This window comes from Perognathus longimembris, chromosome 2 (assembly GCF_023159225.1).
Source record: "Perognathus longimembris pacificus isolate PPM17 chromosome 2, ASM2315922v1, whole genome shotgun sequence".
NCBI lineage: Eukaryota > Metazoa > Chordata > Mammalia > Rodentia > Heteromyidae > Perognathus > Perognathus longimembris.
In genome coordinates, this window is record NC_063162.1 from 1,090,742 (window position 1) to 1,109,289 (window position 18,548).

Consider the following 18,548-nt stretch of genomic DNA (forward strand, 5'->3'; position numbering starts at 1 on the left):
GAGGTCACGGGGCTGAGGATGTCACAGGGCTGAGGATGTCGCTGGGTTGAGGTGTCACAGGGCTGAGGTGCCACAGGGCTGAGGTTGTCACAGGGCTGAGGTGTCACAGGGCTGAGAAGGTCACAGGGCTGAGAAGGTCACAGGGCTGAGGTGCCACAGGGCTGAGGTGTCACAGGGCTGAGAAGGTCACAGGGCTGAGGTGTCACAGGGCTGAGAAGGTCACAGGGCTGAGGTCACGGGGCTGAGGATGTCACGGTGCTAAGGATGTCATAGAGCTGAGGATGTCACAGGGCTGAGGTCACAGGGCTGAGGATGTCACGGGGCTGAGGTCACGGGGCTGAGGATGTCATAGGGATGAGGATGTCACGGGGCTGAGGATGTCACGGCTGAGGTTGTCACAGGGCTGAGGTGTCACAGGGCTGAGGTGTCACAGGGCTGAGGTGTCACAGGGCTGAGGTGTCACAGGGCTGAGGATGTCGCTGGGTTGAGGTGTCACAGGGCTGAGGATGTCATAGGGCTGAGGATGTCACAGGGCTGAGGTGTCACATGGCTGAGGTTGTCACAGGGCTGAGGATGTCGCTGGGTTGAGGTGTCACAGGGCTGAGGTGTCACAGGGCTGAGGATGTCACAGGGCTGAGGATGTCACAGGGCTGAGGGTGCCACGGGGCCACAGATACGATGGAGGTTGGGGGCCCTGTGGACTGGAACCAGAAGCAGCAGCCCACTGCAAGCCCCTCCTCTGTCATTGGTTTGCTGTCTCTGCCACCAGACAAAGAAGCCTGCCAGGCCCCCTCTGAGGAGCAGAGAAGGAGCAGGGCGTTAGCGACTGTTCCTAAGTGGGCCAGAGCGCCGCGTGAATGTGCCGGCCCCTCTCAGGGTCACCAGGCTGCGATTGGTGCCTTAAAATAGCCATCTCCCTTGTGACTGGCTCCAGAGCAGGACGGTGTTGGTGTCTGTCTTCCTGCCTCTTCCCCGGGAAGGTGTGTGCGTGGCCCTCCCACCTCGCCCCTCATCCTGGCTGGTGTTTGGGGGCTCCCCGCACAGGTGCCTGCTGAGGCTGGTCAGGCCTGCCCGCTGGCCAGGCCGGGCGCGCGGACGGCCTCCTCCCCGGGCCCTTGTTGCGGAGGCCGTGCCCTTGCCGGATCCTTGGCCTCTGGGCGACGGGCGCGGCCACCAGGCCAGCGGGGTGCCTGAGATTTGGGAGCTGGTGGTCAGGAGGCCACTCACCCCGTGCCCCGGCTCTCCCTCGGATGGGCATTCTGGGGCCACCGCTGAGCTGCTGAAGGCTGCCCCCGCCCCCTGGCAAAGCGCAGGCGTGGAGGCAGGTCCTGTGCGGGCCGCACCCCCATGGCCCAAGATGTGGCAGGTGCAGCGCTCCCACAGGGCAGGGCAGAGCCAGCCTCCCCGCTGCCGGCCGCCATTGACTGAGGCCCACCGCTCTGGCTTCTGAGCCACACCAGTGTGTCCTGAAATCTCTCTAATTCTTGATAGTTAAAGCTGCCAATATGTACAGAAATAGAGGCCCCCCCCCGCTTCTGCCCTGCACCGTCTCCACCCCCACTGCCTCCACCCTGCACGCCTCTCAGCCTACCCCGCTCCTAACCTGATGCTCATCTTGCTTCCACCGCCGCCCCTCCCCCCCCCGCCCACACGCCGGGCTATTTCAGATGCATTTCAGAGCGGCTCCTCTTCTTGTCAATATTTCGGTGATGTCTCCCAGAGATAAGCACATTTTTACCCAAATAGCCACGGCACTTGTTCACACCTACCATGGTCAGTGACCCCGACGCTCATTCTCCTGATGGCCGTGGACTGTTTATCATCATCCCCGATTATTCCACAGGTCAGGTCCTGCGGGCCCCTGCCTCTCCCTTCCCCTGTGTGGTTTGTTGAGCTCCGGTGGTTCTGCCTCGAGGCACGGTTTCTGCCGCTAGTGCTCCTGTGCCTTTGGACTCTTCTGTTTTGCCAGACCCACTCACCAAAGGTGTGTGTGTCCTGGGGGCTGCCTGCACCTCCGTCCAGCCTTCTCCACAGCTCTTCCGGGGCGCTTGAGCTATGGTGGGCCTCCCCTGAGCACTTGAGGAGGTCAGGAAAGCCAGAAGCGAGGGCCCCAGCTAGGAGGGGCCGACGGCCACACCCACTTCACGTGCTCCGTCTGTTGTGAGCAGAGAGCAGGTGGCACCACCACGGCCAGACAGCTCAGAAAGGGGCCACGCTGGGCTCTGGGCGGAGCCTGAGGGGCAGACGCCCCGGGTTCCTGTGCAGAAGGAAGTAGGGGGGGGGGCCTGTGAAGTCTAGTGCCACACAGATCCTGACTGCAGGGCGGAGGGCAGCAAGAGAACTACGGGAGGTCTGCTAGGAGCCCTCGCCCAAAGTCAGGGAGCCACGGGTGGTCAGGAAGAAAGGGTCAAGGAGGATCAGCCAGGGACTGAGTCGGGGTGCAGCCATGAACGCCCAGGGACCCGGTCCGGATGCAGCTGCAACGACAGTCCAGGGATGAGTTTCCCATTGAATGGTGGCTTTGGCTGGAAGCAGCTGAAGCCAGGAATGAGCATAGATCAAGAATGGTGCCTGTCCTCACTGGGGTGGGGTGCGGGGGGGGTGGCCTACTGGACTGTCCTTGCCAGAGTGGGGGGTCCACGCCCCCTTGCAGACGTGCTGTTCTCACCGGGGCGGGGGGGTGCTGGCCCACGTCAGGAACACACGTGGTGGGTGTTGGAGGCCACCCCAGGCTGCTCTTCTCCCCCCTGGACCTCCAGCCAGGCGAATCAGTCACTGTGCCGAGTGACAGCCAGGAGTGACGGGGGATTCCGATGACACGCAGCGGGTGGAGAATCAGGAGGCCTCGTCAGCTGCTCTGGGGGCCCCCAGGGGTCTGCCTGTCTCTTCCGCCTTGTGAGAGGTGTGTGGTCGTTTCCCACGGCACCGGAAGCATCTAACTCTGCCGGCCACTGCGCATTGGGATGCTTAGCTTGGGAAAGCGGAACTCCAGCTCTGGCCCTTCCCACCCCTGCAATAGCCTTCCCACCGGAAGACACTGCTCAAGGCCCTGGAGCCTCCCCTGGATGATGGTTAGGGGCCAGCACGGAACGCCAGCTCCAGAGACATGGAAGAGTCTAGGCTGGTGACAGGTCCTGGGTTCCTTGTTCAGGGAGAAGGCCATCAAGAACTGGTCGGGGGCGGCCTCACCCCATGGCCGCAGGACGTGTGGTCGTGGGATCCCGGTGTCTTGTGTACGATCGGGACCCCCTTGTGGGCCCTCAGAACCCTCTTCCTCTTGCCTGCCTGAGACACTAGCTGTGCTCAGGGGACCCTGTTCCTCCGTAAGCATCCCCGGTCACCCCATTTCAGGGTCAGCCCTTGGACACGGCAGACGCCTCCAGGCCCATCAAAGCACTGGGTTTCCCGTTTGTGTGCTGCTGACCGGCCCCTGGACAGAGCCCTGGGAGGCGAAGAGCCCCGTGGCTCTGTGGACACCCAGGAGGCCCATCCCGTGGTGCCCAAGGCCGGGACATGGTTTCATTGCAGTGTTTGGAGACTGTTAAGTACCTGTTGTCAGGTCTTTGCTTTCTGGGGAACAGAAATTACTTGGAAAGAAGAAGCACTTGGGGTGAATCACTTTAAGTCTGCAAAATGCGTAAACAGCATTCAATTAGCATGGCAATTACACCACCATTAGTCACCAGCCTATTCTGGGCTGTGCCGTGGCATTTTACACGGCCCCCCGTGGCCTGGGACCAGCAGGGTTCGTGTTGCTCAGATTGGATTCTGCTGCTTCTTTGTCACGAACAAGTGCAATGTTGGAGGGAGTGGCCCAGAAAGCAGACCGATTTCTCGTGAGGAAGTACTTCAGTTGGGCCTGCTCTCAGCCGCTGAGGCTCAGCCGGATGGCCGTCCATCAGACGGCCTTCCTCTCACTTTTAGAAGCACTGATGTGCTGGGCCTGAGGTCCCTTGGGTCCCTCTGAGCAGGGATTGCACAGACTCCAACCTGCCGCCCTCTGCGGCTTCCCCATGGGGCGGGAGCAGGGCTGACTGATGGCAGAGGCTGGCGGAGCCCGGCCTTTCCATCTGGGCGTCCACCTCTCCTCCTCAGCAGCCTCCACTGAAGTCCTTGGTTACGCCAGCGGCAGCCGAGCAGCTGTGCCTGAGGACAGCCAGGAGGCCCCGCAGCCTGGCCCCCGGCAGCCGTGGCGAGGCCGGGCTAGCCTTCGCTGGGCTCCCCGCCTCCCCAGGCCCGGGTAGAAGATGGGAAAAAGGTCAGGAGCCTGGGACTAAGAGGAGGGGAAGGATTTGGAGCCTTTGAAGAGTCACCAGATGAATCCAGACCGGTAGAGAGACAAGTAATGGTGAAAGGCAGAGCAGTGAGAGGTCATCAGCTTGCGCTCAGCTCACGTCAGGTACAGTCACGAGAGTCACGAGCTCAGGTAGAGAAAGCGCTAGGATGGGGAAGAGGTAAGTGCAGTGTGGCTCAAGCCTGCAATCCTAGCTAGTTGGGAGGCATAGAAGGGGGGATTGCAGTTCAAGTCTCAGCCTGTGGCTGGACGGGGTGGTCTGCTCCAATAGCCCGTCCGTGGCAAGGGGAAGCACAGACGGGAGGATTGTAGTCCAGGGTGGCCTGGGCTTTATAAAGCAGGAGCCTAGCTCAGAAATAACCAACGCACAAAGGGGTTGGTGGAGTGACTCGAATGGTAGAGTATTTGCCTAGGAAGAACAAGGCCCTAAGTTCAAACCTCGGTACCACCAAAAGAAAAAAAAAAGTGGCCAAGTTAGCAGGATGTGCTGGTGTTTCCACAAGGGGCATGTGCAGGAAAAGGCCAGGGTTTGCCTTCCTACATCTGCTACAACAAAGTCCTGAGGCATGCTAGCTGCAAACATCAGGAGTGCGGCCTTGGAGAGGTCTGAAAGCTAGGCAGGGTGGGCTCCTTCGGGAGGCGTCATGGCCTCTCCCGCCTTCTGTGGCTGCCGAGGCCCCTGGCAGGCCTCAGCTTGTAGCGGCCCCTCTCCAGCTCCCCTTCTTCCAGGCCAACGTCTTTACCGCTGGCTCTGAATCGTCTGCACACAGTCTTGACCTCTGTGCCTGCCTGTGTCTTATCCCTCATAGGCCTCCTGTCGATGATGTAGGGTTTGTCACAATCCGTACCCTTCAGACTTTCAGCTTAATTCCACCCTCAGAGCCCTTTGCCCCAAATAGGCCACCCTAAGGTTCCAGGGGGTCATGCCTTTGGGGGCCACCTGGACCCACTCATGAGGGCTGGAGGCATTCACCCCAGCACCGGGGAGAAGCCATGAGTCACCCACACCTCTGGTTCCTTGCACAAGGTTGCCCCCTAGAAAGATCCGGGAGCTTTGCTTCTGTCTCATCTAGCTGAGAATGTTCCAGACCCCAAAGCCCAGCGGCTGAGGAGCCCTGGGCCCCCACCTGCTCCTTCCTGCTCCCACGTGGACTCTGCAGAACCACCAGCTTTTCCCGGTGGCTGGGGCCAGCAGCGGCGCCTCGGCATCCTCCCTCCTGCGGTGGGCATCGCGAGGGCGGCGTTCACGAGGCCCTCCTGGAGACAGACGGACCGCAGAGAAGTGTGGGTCACCTGAGCAGCTTCCCCGGGGGGAGGAACGAATGGACGGCAGGGCCCACGCGTTCTTCTGGGCCGGGCGTGGGGCCGTAGTCACTGTGCCCTGAGAGGCAGCCCTGCGTAGAGTAGCACTGCCGCCGGCACGGGACCCCAGCCCGTGAGTCCCCCGAGCCCTAGGCCGCCAGGCCGGAGGACCCGCGCCCCGTCCACCGCCCCGCCCGCCCACCCACCTTCGCCTCTCCAGGCCGAGTCCGGGCCCTGCTGCTGCCCTCCGCGCAGCCTGTCATGTAGGGGCGCTCACGCCAGCGCTGAGGGGGGCTTCTCCTGAGCCTGACCTCCAGGGAGGAGGCCAAATCTCCCGTCCAGGGTGGCTGGCACCTGGGCCTCCCGATGGCGTGCGCTCGGAACACAGGAAGCTCGCCCTGTCAGCGGCCAGTGTTGTGGCTGGCAAACCCAGGGTTCTTCCCACCTGGCAGAAAGAGATGTCAGCCAGGGAGGGGCTGGAGAGGAAACCAGGGGGCTCGCATTTGTTTCCATTCTGAAAATTTCCACTGGCTTTCAAAATAATAATTTGAAAAATAATTGTCGTTTTTTTTTTTTTAAAGTTCTTTGCAGCCCAGCTTTGCTGAATTGTCTTGCCAACACCTCAGGGCATTTCCCTGTCAGTCCCTGCAGTGGCCTGTGGCCGGCAGCCCACGACCCTGTCAGTCTCTGCAGTGGCCTGTGCTGTGGCCGGCAGCCCACGACCCTGTCAGTCCCTGCAGTGGCCTGTGCTGTGGCCGGCAGCCCACGACCCTGTCAGTCCCTGCAGTGGCCTGTGGCTGGCTGCCCACGATCCTGTCAGTCCCTGCAGTGGCCTGTGCTGTGGCCGGCTGCCCACGACCCTGTCAGTCCCTGCAGTGGCCTGTGCTGTGGCCGGCAGCCCACGACCCTGTCAGTCCCTGCAGTGGCCTGTGGCTGGCCGCCCACGACCCTGTCAGTCCCTGCAGTGGCCTGTGCTGTGGCCGGCAGCCCACGACCCTGTCAGTCCCTGCAGTGGCCTGTGCTGTGGCCGGCAGCCCACGACCCTGTCAGTCCCTGCAGTGGCCTGTGCTGTGGCCGGCAGCCCACGACCCTGTCAGTCCCTGCAGTGGCCTGTGGCTGGCCGCCCACGACCCTGTCAGTCCCTGCAGTGGCCTGTGCTGTGGCCGGCAGCCCACGACCCTGTCAGTCCCTGCAGTGGCCTGTGCTGTGGCCGGCAGCCCACGACCCTGTCAGTCCCTGCAGTGGCCTGTGCTGTGGCCGGCAGCCCACGACCCTGTCAGTCCCTGCAGTGGCCTGTGCTGTGGCCGGCTGCCCACGACCCTGTCAGTCCCTGCAGTGGCCTGTGCTGTGGCCGGCTGCCCACGACCCTGTCAGTCCCTGCAGTGGCCTGTGCTGTGGCCGGCAGCCCACGACCCTGTCAGTCCCTGCAGTGGCCTGTGCTGTGGCCGGCTGCCCACGACCCTGTCAGTCCCTGCAGTGGCCTGTGCTGTGGCTGGCTGCCCACGACCCTGTCAGTCCCTGCAGTGGCCTGTGCTGTGGCCGGCTGCCCACACGTCTGACCCCTGCTTTTCCCTGTCATTCCCTGCAGTGGCCTGGGGCAGTCAGGACTCCTTGTGTCCTTCAGACCCCTTTGTCTACACACTTGCTGGCTGATGGTCCTCATGACACGCGTTACATGCTCTTCCCGTCCTCCCATGGGGCAGGGTTGAGCAGGGCAAAGCTGAACTGAGCGGCCCCTTCCTGGGACCCCAGTGTGTTCACAGATCTGGGCCTGGGGCAGCCAGGAAGACCATCAGCTATCTTGAGGACAACTTCCCAGACACTTTTTTAAATTAAAGAGAAGAAAGGTAAAGGAAGGACCAAATTTACGGCCTGATGGACAAGAGATCTTCTAAAGGCCTCCTGGCAAGACTACTTCCTGGGCTTCCTTCTGCATGGTTCTGCCTGAGCCTCGTGCCCAGGTCCTTCCCAGAGCAGCCGTGGCAGCTTGAGAAGGGAGTGCCCCCCAGCACAGATGGATGCATGCCATGGTCATCAGGGTGGAGGCTCATCTCTGTGGCTCCTGTGGCACCGGGAGCCGTGGCAGCTTGAGAAGGGAGTGCCCCCCAGCACAGATGGATACATGCCATGGTCACCAATGTGAGGCTCATCTCTGTGGCTCCGGGGCACCAGGAGCCATGGCAGCTTGAGAAGGGAGTGCCCCCCAGCACAGATGGATGCACGCCACGGTCATCAGGGTGGAGGCTCATCTCTGGCTCCCGTGGCACCAGCAGCCGTGGCAGCTTGAGAAGGGAGTGCCCCCCAGCACAGATGGATGCATGCCATGGTCATCAGGGTGGAGGCTCATCTCTGGCTCCGTGGCACCGGGAGCACCAAGACCGCATATTCATTTTCTATCGATGCTGCCACAAGTGGCCTTGAGGGGGTGTTTACTTATGGTCTTCGAGACCAGAAGTATGGAGCAAGTTTACCTGGGCTGGATCGGGTGACACAGGGACCCGGAGGAGAAGCCTCCTCACCTCCCTAACTTCTCTTGGCTGTGTTCCCCACACGCCATGCCTGGGGGCCTCTTGCAGTGTCCCCGAGGCCACTGCGATGCGTGGCGAGGCCTCTCGTGCGATTCGCCGCATTGCTGCGCTTAGGCTCCCACATAACCCAGGATGATTTCCCGGCTGTGCCCTTAGTTACATCGTTTCTGCAGAGTCCCCTCTTCATCCTCAGGCTCTGAGAACGAGGCACATCCTTGGAGCTGTCGTTCACCTGACCAGGCCTGTGAGCTGAAGGCCTGGAAGATACTCTGAGCATGAGCAACTTGCAGGGTTGTATTCACCCAGCACAAAGCTCTCTCTCATCAGCGAAATAGGCAGCCCTACAAGTCAGAGGCTACTGAACAGTGAGGTGCGGCTGGGCTACGGGCAGGTGCAGGGCCTCGGGGCCCCCTGACTGGATGGGGAGGCTGTGGGCGTAAGGGCTGGCCTTGGGCACCTGAAGAGCCCCTGCGTCCAGACGGTTAACAGTGTGCAGACAGGGCAAGCAAAGGCAATACAGCGGAATGGGAGAAGGCTCTGGATGTCTGCTCGGCCTCGGGTCCCCGGCCTGGACCCAGCGGCAGAGGTCATGTGAGCACGTGCTTGATGGCAAAGGGGTCGTAAGTGCGGTGGTCAGCGTGCCCCATGAAAACTCTGCCTGGACCCCGGCCCCTCTCGGCGGCCATGCTTCCCAATGGCCTGCACGCTGTGGGAAACCTCTTCCCATCCTCTTGGTTCAGGGAGGCAGGAAGTGCTCCAGCCCTTCTGCAGGGAAGGCACTGGATACCCCAGGGCCTGGCACAAGGGCGGGGCAGGACATGGGACTCAGCCTCCCCTCCTCTGCATGCTTCCTGCAGCCCTGCTCCCTGGGCCTCAGTCTCCAGGCAGCAGAGTGCTGGTATGGGGGAGTCTTTTTTGTTTGTTTGTTTGCAAGTCCTGGGGCTTGGACTCAGGGCCTGAGCACTGTCCCTGACAGCGGCGGCTTCTGCCTCTTCTTCTTCCTCTTCTTCTTCTTCTTCTTCTTCTTCTTCTTCTTCTTCTTCTTCTTCTTCTTCTTCTTCTTCTTCTTCTTCTTCTTCTCCTTCTCCTTCTCCTTCTCCTTCTCCTTCTCCTTCTCCTTCTTTTTCCCTCAAAGCTAGCACTCTACCACTTGAGCCACAGCGCCACTTCTGGCTTTTTCTGTATATGTGGTACTGAGGAATTAAACCCAGGGCTTCATGTATGCGAGGCGAGCACTCTACCACTAGGCCCTGTTCCCAGCCCTGGGGGAGTCTTTGGAGGCAGGAAGCGACACACCTTGAGGACCAGGCCCAGCAGAGGCAGTTTGGGACAGAGCTTGCAGGGTCTTGGTGGCCTGTGCAGGGACCTGACGGGGCTTGGGCTGGATGGGAGGACTTGGGAGGGGCAGATGCTGCCTCACGCCCCATCCCTCAGGCTGGCTACATGCCTGTGGGCATGGTACTGGTGTGCATGGTGTTGCCTTGGAAACAGCAGCCGTGGTTACAATGTAGGCTGCATCTCTGGGTGATGGAAGGGGCATGTGTGGCGTTGGCACCCAGAAATCCTGGAGATCAGCAGCCACTGGCAGCCCTCACGCCACGGCACACAGCCACACCAGGGTGTCTTGCCAGGCTTGCCACAGTCACGTGACAGGGAGTGCAGCCAAAAAGGGGTCACCCAGCCCCTGTCCCCAGGGGCTCCTTCCTGTTTGTGCACGCATTGTGTGTCTGCTCAGCTTCACTGCTCAGCATAGCATTCCTGCTTGGCACCCCAGATGTCCTTGCAAGTGTCACTAAGGCGCCTGTGTGACAGAGGCCCCGCTTCCCTGTCCACCCCAGGGGTGCTGCAGGGCACCAGGGCACAGGGCCCTGGATGGACCCCGGTGTGTAGGTGCTGCGTTGCATGCACTGACTTACGTATCCTGTGTGCAGATGCTCCCATCTTAGGTGCATTCCCAGTCCAGGCGGTGGGGGCCCCTGGGGCAGGATCCAGAGGTTTGGCGGAGGCTGACGCCGTGGCCTTGGGGCAGGGAGCGTGGGAGTCACTTCTTCCCCCTCCACTTGGAGCTCTCGCTCGGTGCAGGCATGGAGACGCTCACCACCGGCCCTGCTTACTCCACCACCTTGAGTCTCCATGCCTTGCAGCAGGGGTGGGGTTCTGGCTCCGTAGCCACAGTCCCCGTGCCTCAACTCCTGACTCTCCTCTGGGGATCTTTGTCCTTGACTGATTAATACCCCTCAGCCACGCGGCCCTCCAGGCGCCCCTCCCCTCGCTCCGTGCGCCTCGCTGCTCTCTTTGCCCGGCTTCTCTCTGCCAAGCAATTAGCAGCTGGTTAGCGATGCCAGCCCCGCTGCCCAACACTTGGAGGCTCACTGCTCAGAAGGTGTCGCACCCTCAGGGCTGGGCGGACGCCCTGTCGTGGTGGAGAGTGGCGCTGCGGGCGACGAGGCTTCCCGACGCGCAGCTCTGCGCTAAGTGGGTTCTCTCACCTACCCCCCACTTCCCACAAGCCCCATGATAATGCAGGTCCCGGAAAGGCTCTGGGGAGGGGCTCGGCGGGCTGGCCCGCGGGGCGGCTCGGGCGCTCATCTGGGGCCCTGCAGCAGGGCCCCGCCTGTCTGCGGAAAGCCCGGTCCTCCCGGTGCTGCCCGGGCGGAGGGGCTGAAGTGCCCTCACCCGAGGCGCCCTGCTGAGCTGCCCTTGGCCTGCAGGTGTGCATCGTGCAGAAGAGGGACACGGAGAAGATGTATGCCATGAAGTACATGAGCAAGCAGCAGTGTATCGAGCGGGACGAGGTGCGCAACGTCTTCCGGGAGCTGGAGGTCCTGAGGGAGATCGAGCACGCCTTCCTGGTGAACCTCTGGTGAGCTGCCCGGCCCTGCGTGCACACGCCTGCGGGGGCACGCCTCCCGGCCCTGCGTGCACACGCCTGCGGGGACACGCCTCCCGGCCCTGCGTGCACACGCCTGCGGGGACACGCCTCCCGGCCCTGCGTGCACACGCCTGCGGGGACACGCCTCCCGGCCCTGCGTGCACACGCCTGTGGGGACACGCCTCCCGGCCCTGTGTGCACGCACGCCTGTGGAGGGCACTCCTCCCGGACCCCTGCCCTCGCCTCCCTGGGCCGCCCTCCTTGCTGGTCCCTGCCTCCTGCCCTCCCTGCATCTCTCCGCCCGCTCGCCTTCCTGTGCTTACAGCCTGTAGGGGTCCCGCAGCCCCTGGCCTGCTGGGGTTGGTGCAGCGTCCCCCAGAGCCTGCCACCGTGGAGGAGCCTCCATGCTTTCTGGTGCTGAGAGAGTGAGGAGAGATCAGGAGTTGACCTGGAGTTGCCTGCAGCAAAACGAGCTCCAGGCCAGAGGCAAAGTGCTTGCCGAGCCTGCTTGAGGCCTTCGGTTCAATACCCAGCCTCCCCTCGGAGCAGCTCCGAGCCCAACTGGGAGGCACAGGGATCTGCCCCCGTCCTCTCCAGAGTCCTCCCTGCCTCACCTCTGGGTCCCCCCCCCACCCTCATCCTCCCCATCCAGGGTCCCAGTGTCCATTAGCAGAGCAACACCGCCTGGTGGACAGCGAACCTGGAGCCATTGTTCCAGGCTTTCTGGAGCCCAACCCTGCCTCCTGCCGGGGGTTTTCCTGGAGTCCTCACAACAGGAAGACCCTGGCCACCCCCCAGAGGCCTGGGCGAGGCTCGGGGCCTGCGTCTGCCTTTGTACTGAGGAGGAACGGCCGGGCTGACCTGCGGCTGGACATGGCGGCCCAGGGGTCTGGGCCGGTATGGAGTGAGGTCGTACGCAGGCCCGAGCATGGGAGAGCTTGGCTGTGCAGACCACAATGATGGAGCGGGGGAGCTCCTCCCTCCTCATCCGTACTGTGGCCTCGGCCATCTGTGCGGGCCCCGGCCTTGCTCACAGAGGACCACCTTGTCCTCACTCCCCGGGGCCCCCCTCACTCACCCGTGTCCCCCTCGCTCGCTCGCCCATGCTCTCCTCGCTCGCCCGTGTCCCCCTTGCTCGCCCGTGTCCCCCTCGCTCGCCCGTGTCCCCCTCGCTCGCCCATGCCCTCCTCACTCACCCGTGTCCTCCTCACTCACCCGTGTCCTCGCTCGCCCGTGTCCTCGCTCGCCCGTGTCCTCGCTCGCCCGTGTCCCCCTCGCTCGCCCGTGTCCCCCTCGCTCGCCCGTGTCCCCCTCGCTCGCTCGCCCGTGTCCTCGCTCGCCCGTGTCCCCCTCGCTCGCTCGCCCGTGTCCCCCTCGCTCGCCCGTGTCCTCGCTCGCCCGTGTCCTCGCTCGCCCGTGTCCCCCTCGCTCGCCCGTGTCCCCCTCGCTCGCCCGTGTCCTCGCTCGCCCGTGTCCCCCTCGCTCGCCCGTGTCCCCCTCGCTCGCCCGTGTCCTCGCTCGCCCGTGTCCCCCTCGCTCGCCCGTGTCCCCCTCGCTCGCCCGTGTCCTCGCTCGCCCGTGTCCCCCTCGCTCGCCCGTGTCCTCGCTCGCCCGTGTCCCCCTCGCTCGCCCGTGTCCTCGCTCGCCCGTGTCCTCGCTCGCCCGTGTCCCCCTCGCTCGCCCGTGTCCCCCTCGCTCGCCCGTGTCCCCCTCGCTCGCCCGTGTCCCCCTCGCTCGCCCGTGTCCCCCCTCGCCCGTGTCCCCCTCGCTCGCCCGTGTCCCCCTCGCTCGCCCGTGTCCCCCTCGCTCGCCCGTGTCCTCGCTCGCCCGTGTCCCCCTCGCTCGCCCGTGTCCTCACTCGCCCGTGTCCCCCTCGCTCGCCCGTGTCCCCCTCGCTCGCCCGTGTCCCCCTCGCTCGCCCGTGTCCTCGCTCGCCCGTGTCCCCCTCGCTCGCCCGTGTCCCCCTCGCTCGCCCGTGTCCTCGCTCGCCCGTGTCCCCCTCGCCCGTGTCCCCCTCGCTCGCCCGTGTCCTCGCTCGCCCGTGTCCTCGCTCGCCCGTGTCCCCCTCGCTCGCTCGCCCGTGCCCCCCGGCTCACCGAGGGCCGTGGTCCTCAGACACAAAGTTCCCGTGCGCCGTGACGGGAGCCGTGGCCCTGGCCCCGTGTCTCCATGCCAGCCCTCTGTGCCGCAGGTACTCCTTCCAGGACGAGGAGGACATGTTCATGGTGGTGGACCTGCTCCTGGGTGGGGACCTGCGCTACCACCTGCAGCAGAACGTGCAGTTCTCCGAGGACACGGTGCGGCTGTACATCTGCGAGATGGCGCTGGCCCTGGACTACCTGCGTGGCCAGCACATCATCCACAGGTGTGTGCACACCTGGCCGGGCGTCTCGGCGGCTCCCCGCGGGTCGTCCACACTGCGGCAGAGCCCCGCCCTGCCTCGGGGGCCTGTCCCTCACGGTGGACTGGGCCGATCCCTGCCTGGCTCCAGCTCCTCTGGCGCTGAGCGCTCGTGGCGGTGGCTTCCAGGGTGCGTTGGTCGCCGTCATCCTGGCGCTCTGGAAGGCTCCTGCCTGCACGTCTACCGTGTCCTGGGGGTTCAACCTGACCTGTAGACATTTGCTCACCATGGGTGAAATCAGGACACAGCCAACGTTAGAAACCTCATTTGGCAACAGGTGGAATTAGGAACAAGATGGAATTAGAGAGCAAAGATTAAGCTGAAACTCTTTTTTTTTTTTTTTTTTGCCAATCCTGGGGCTTGAACTCGGGGCCTGAGCACTGTCCCTGAGCTTCTTTTGCTCAAGGCTAGCGACACTCTACACCTGAGCCACAGCACCACTTGCAGCTTTTTCTGTTTATGTGGTACTGAGGAATCAAACTGAGGGCTTCATGCATGCTAGGCAAGTACTCTACCACTAGGCCACCTTCCCAGCCTAGGCTGAAATTCTGTAGCCAGAGCAGAAAGAAAAGACAAAGTCAGCCGGGCACTGGTGGCTCACGCCTGTAATCCTAGCTGCTCCGAGGCTGAGATCTGAGGATTGCGGTTTGAAGTCCGCCCATGCAGGGAAGTCTTAGAGACTTTTACCTTCAATTAGCCACCAGGAAACCAGAAGTAATGCTGTGGTTCAATGTGGTAGAGCGCCAGCCTTGAGAAAAGAGCTCAGGAACAGAGCCCAAGCACCATAGATAGCGTGGCTGACAGAAAAGAAAAGGAAAGACAAAGGCAAACCATCTTGATGCTGTCTGCCTGCCCTGGGGGAGCCTACTGTCTGCTCATGACCGGGCCCCAGGAGCCCAGGGCTGTGTGGCTGGGAGTCAGGACAGAGAGGACTGAGGGCGAGTTAGGAGGACACCTGAGCTAGCGTGTTACACAGCCTGGGGTCTGTCGTCGGGACAGCCTGTGAAGCTTTGGGTCTCAGGAGGGACAGCCTGGGCTCTGTGAAGCCCTGGGTGTAAGGAGGGACATCCCCGGGTCTGATGAGGGACAGCCTGGGCTCTGTGAAGCCCCGGGTCTCACGAGGGGCAGCCTGGGCTCTGTGAAGCCCTGGGTCTGATGAGGGACAGCCTGGGCTCTGTGAAGCCCTGGGTCTCACGATGGACAGCCTGGGCTCTGTGAAGCCCCGGGTCTGAGGAGGGACAGCCTGGGCTCTGTGAAGCGTGAAGCCCCGGGTCTCACGATGGACAGCCTGGGCTCTGTGAAGCCCTGGGTCTGATTGGGGACAGCCTGGGCTCTGTGAAGCCCCGGGTCTCACGAGGGGCAGCCTGGGCTCTGGCCAGGAGGGTCTGCTGTTGTCCTGGGGAGGGTCAGGCGGCATGCACCTGTGAGTGAGCTCTCGAGAGCTAGGAATTCTATCTGGAGTCCGGAGGTGGGGTGCTGGCGGCTGCCCCTTTGCCAGGGCAGTTAGGCCCCTGCCTTGTCCCGCCTCCGCCTGTGGTGCGGCCCCTGGGCCCCCGGCTGTGCCGTGAGGCTGGGCAGGAGTGGGTGGACTCAGTCCCGTCCTTCTGCCTTGTGCCTCTCAGGGATGTGAAGCCTGACAACATCCTCCTGGATGAGCAGGGTGAGTGTGGGGAGCCCCGGGGAGCCGGGGGGGCGGGGGGGTAAGCTGGGGGGGCGGGGGGGGGGCTCTGCCCACAAGCGCACATCTCCAGTGCTGCACTGGCCCTGCCCTCTCCTCACAGGCCACGCGCACCTGACTGACTTCAACATCGCCACCATCCTGAAGGATGGCGAGAGGGCCACCGCGCTGGCCGGCACCAAGCCGTACATGGGTAAGGCCGAGGCTGCCGGCGGCGCCCTGGCCTCCGACCCCGTTTCTCCTACCTGAGCCCCGGGGGGCGGGGGAGGACATGCCGGGCCCGCTCGGCTGGGGCCTTTTCCCCAGGGGCAGGATCGCTGGGGAGCTTCCCCTTTCACTCAGGAGGGGCAGGGACCAGCGCCGTCCCCCCTCCCTCCCTCCCCTCTGTCGGCCAGCCCCCGAGATCTTCTACTCCTTCGTCAACGGCGGGACCGGCTATTCCTTCGAGGTGGACTGGTGGTCCGTGGGGGTGATGGCGTACGAGCTGCTGCGAGGATGGGTATGGAGCCGGGGCCGCCCCTGCCCCGGGGGCCGGAGCGCGGGGGAGGGGGAGGCCATCCCCAGGCTGACTCGGGCTTTCGCTGTCGTCTGGCAAAGGAGGGTCTCGTTGGGGCTGTTGGGGGGGGGCGCACCGCGCTCCGTCAGTCCCCGCGGGGGCCATAGCCTGGATGTCGCCCCGGCCTTGTCCTCCCCTTCCCCCCTCCTTGGGGGGCCCCACAGGAGCCCACCCTGAGGAAGGCAGCCCCCTCCCTGGTCATCTAGGGCTGGCCTCGGGCCCGGGCCCCAGGGGCGATGTGCTTCTTGGCCCGGTGAGCCTCCGGGCGGGGCCCAGGGCAGGCGGCACGGGAGCTGAGACCTGGGCTCTGGGGACGCCAGCCCTTGCGCCTGGTGGGCAGGAGGCCCTGGGCCCCGCGCTTCCTCGCCCACAGAGGCCGTACGACATCCACTCCAGCAACACCGTGGAGTCGCTGGTGCAGCTCTTCAGCACCGTCAGCGTCCAGTACGCACCCACCTGGTCCAAGGAGATGGTGGCCCTGCTGCGGAAGGTGAGCCCCCCCCCAGCCCCACCCCCGGCTCACCGCCCGCCACCTCACAGGCACCGGCCGCCACCGGCACTGTGCGCCCCCTTCCTGGAGCAGCTGAGCGCCTGGGCGAGGAGGCGAGTCCAGCCCCTCGCTGTGCGCCTCGGCAGTCAGGGCACCGCATGCTTCTTCAAGGCCACGAGTGGGGTCCCCGCCCACGGTTTCCTGTCTGTTCTCGTGAGGAGTCGGGGCACAGCCCATCACACCACTGTACACCAAAGCCGACCCCCCAGATGTCAGGCTTCCTGCGTCTGCGTGTACGAGGGAGGTGTGCCAGGCCAGGTGCAGGCCCGGGGTGACCTTGTCCCCCGTGAGCCAGGCCGGGTGCCGCCCTCGCTGACCTTGTCCCCTGTGCCAGGCCGGGTGCCGCCCTCGCTGACCTTGTCCCCTGTGCCAGGCCGGGTGCAGGCCCGGGGTGACCTTGTCCCCCGCGTGCCAGGCCGGGTGCCGCCCTCGCTGACCTTGTCCCCTGTGCCAGGCCGGGTGCCGCCCTCGCTGACCTTGTCCCCTGTGCCAGGCCGGGTGCCGCCCTCGCTGACCTTGTCCCCTGTGCCAGGCCGGGTGCCGCCCTCGCTGACCTTGTCCCCTGTGCCAGGCCGGGTGCAGGCCCGGGGTGACCTTGTCCCCTGTGCCAGGCCGGGTGCCGCCCTCGCTGACCTTGTCCCCTGTGCCAGGCCGGGTGCCGCCCTCGCTGACCTTGTCCCCTGTGCCAGGCCGGGTGCCACCCTCGCTGACCTTGTCCCCTGTGCCAGGCCGGGTGCAGGCCCGCACTGCCCCACCCCCAGCCTCCTCTGCCCTGGCCCTGGCCCAGGCTCTGGCCCTAACCTTGGTAGGCGCCCCTGACAGAGAGCAAGCAGAGACGAGGCCAGGGGCTTGCGAGCCTCCGGCAGGAGGGCGGGAGGTGCACAGGGCTGTGGTGCTGTGTGCAGTGTTGCCGCCCACCCGTGGTCCCGGGCTGGGCTGGGCCATTCCCAACTTGGAGGACTGTTCTGTAAGGACCGGACCATCCATCCAGAAGGGGCGGAGTCTAAGAGCCGAGCTCTGGATCAGAGCCCCGAGAGGCTGCCTGTGGGGCCAGGAGGGGCCCAGCCCCGTGCCCCTGCTGCTTTGGCGGTGCGCACTGGCCTGAAGGGGGTTCCGTGGGGCTCGGAAGTTCCACTCTGTACTGGAAATGGCTTTGTCCGCGGGGCTCCTAGGGAGCAGAAGCCAGCCTCTGCCGCCACCTGCTGGTAAATCCTGGCAGAACGGCCCCACCGTTCCTTTGCCACCCTCGCAGCTCTGGCCTCCCCTGAGTCTCTGGCTGCCCTTCTGTGGGTGGCGCCGGGCTGGCTGGGCCGCCTGCTGACGGGGGCCTCATTGCAGCTTCTCACTGTGAACCCTGAGCACCGGCTCTCCAGCCTCCAGGACATGCAGGCAGCCCCGTCCCTGGCCCACGTGCTGTGGGATGAGCTGAGCGAGAAGAAGGTGGAGCCGGGCTTCGTGCCCAACGTAAGCTGTGTGCGCAGAAGACAGTCCCCGGGCGGGTGGGGTGGCCCTGTGGGCTGGGCTCAGCCCTCTGCTCCTGCCCCCTCCCCCCCCCCACAGAAAGGCCGCCTGCACTGCGACCCCACCTTTGAGCTGGAGGAGATGATCTTGGAATCCAAGCCCCTGCATAAGAAGAAGAAGCGTCTGGCCAAGAACAAGTCACGGGACAGCAGCAGGGACAGCTCTCAGTCGGTGAGCACAGGGCTTCGGCAGGCTGTCTCCGCGTGCGGGTGGGGAGAGGGGGTGGGGGGAGGGGGCGCCACCAGGCCCTCCGCCCTGCAAGGCCTCTGGGAGTGACAGACAGCATGGCTGGACCCAACCCAGAAGTCCTTGTGCGTCTTCGTGTGTCTTTGTAGATGTATCTGTATATTCCGGAGGCAAGTGGCTTCTCAGGTGGTTTGCAAGCTCTCTCTTCTGCTCTCAGGACTAGCTTTTCTTTCTTGATGGGGTCCTTGCAGCAGGAAAGTTTTGATCTTGATGATGCCCAACACATCACTGTGTGTGTGTGTGTGTGTGTGTGTGTGTGTGCACGCGCGCGCACGCTGAGGCTTGAACTCAGGGTGTGAGTGCTGTCTCTAAGCTATTTGTTTATTTATTTATTTATCTCAAGGTTAGTGCTTTGCCACTTGAGCCACAGCTCTCCCTGTGTCCTTTTTGGTAGTTAGTTGAGATAAGAATTTCATGGGCTTTACTGTCTGGGCTGGATTCGCACATGATCTTCAGCTCTCAAGCTCCTGAGTAGCTAGGATTACAGTCGTGAGCCACCAAAACCTGGAAATGCATCATTTCTTTTGCTGTGCTTTGTCACTTCTGAGATACGTCACCTAACCTGTGTTTTCTTCTAAGCATTTTGTAGCTTTAGCCTTT

At 63.7% G+C, this 18,548-nt stretch overlaps 1 protein-coding gene across 1 annotated transcript in view; it reads left to right on the forward strand.

Moving 5' to 3' along the window:
• Stk32c (serine/threonine kinase 32C) overlaps window positions 1-18,548 on the forward strand; it is a 64,474-nt gene that overhangs the window by 41,137 nt on the left and 4,789 nt on the right. The window contains exons 3-10 of the mRNA XM_048334776.1: window positions 10,836-10,987; window positions 13,188-13,361; window positions 15,020-15,057; window positions 15,179-15,268; window positions 15,471-15,574; window positions 16,005-16,121; window positions 17,520-17,645; window positions 17,742-17,873. Of these exons, the coding sequence (XP_048190733.1) occupies window positions 10,836-10,987; window positions 13,188-13,361; window positions 15,020-15,057; window positions 15,179-15,268; window positions 15,471-15,574; window positions 16,005-16,121; window positions 17,520-17,645; window positions 17,742-17,873 (933 nt within the window). The remainder of the gene's footprint in view (window positions 1-10,835; window positions 10,988-13,187; window positions 13,362-15,019; window positions 15,058-15,178; window positions 15,269-15,470; window positions 15,575-16,004; window positions 16,122-17,519; window positions 17,646-17,741; window positions 17,874-18,548) is intronic.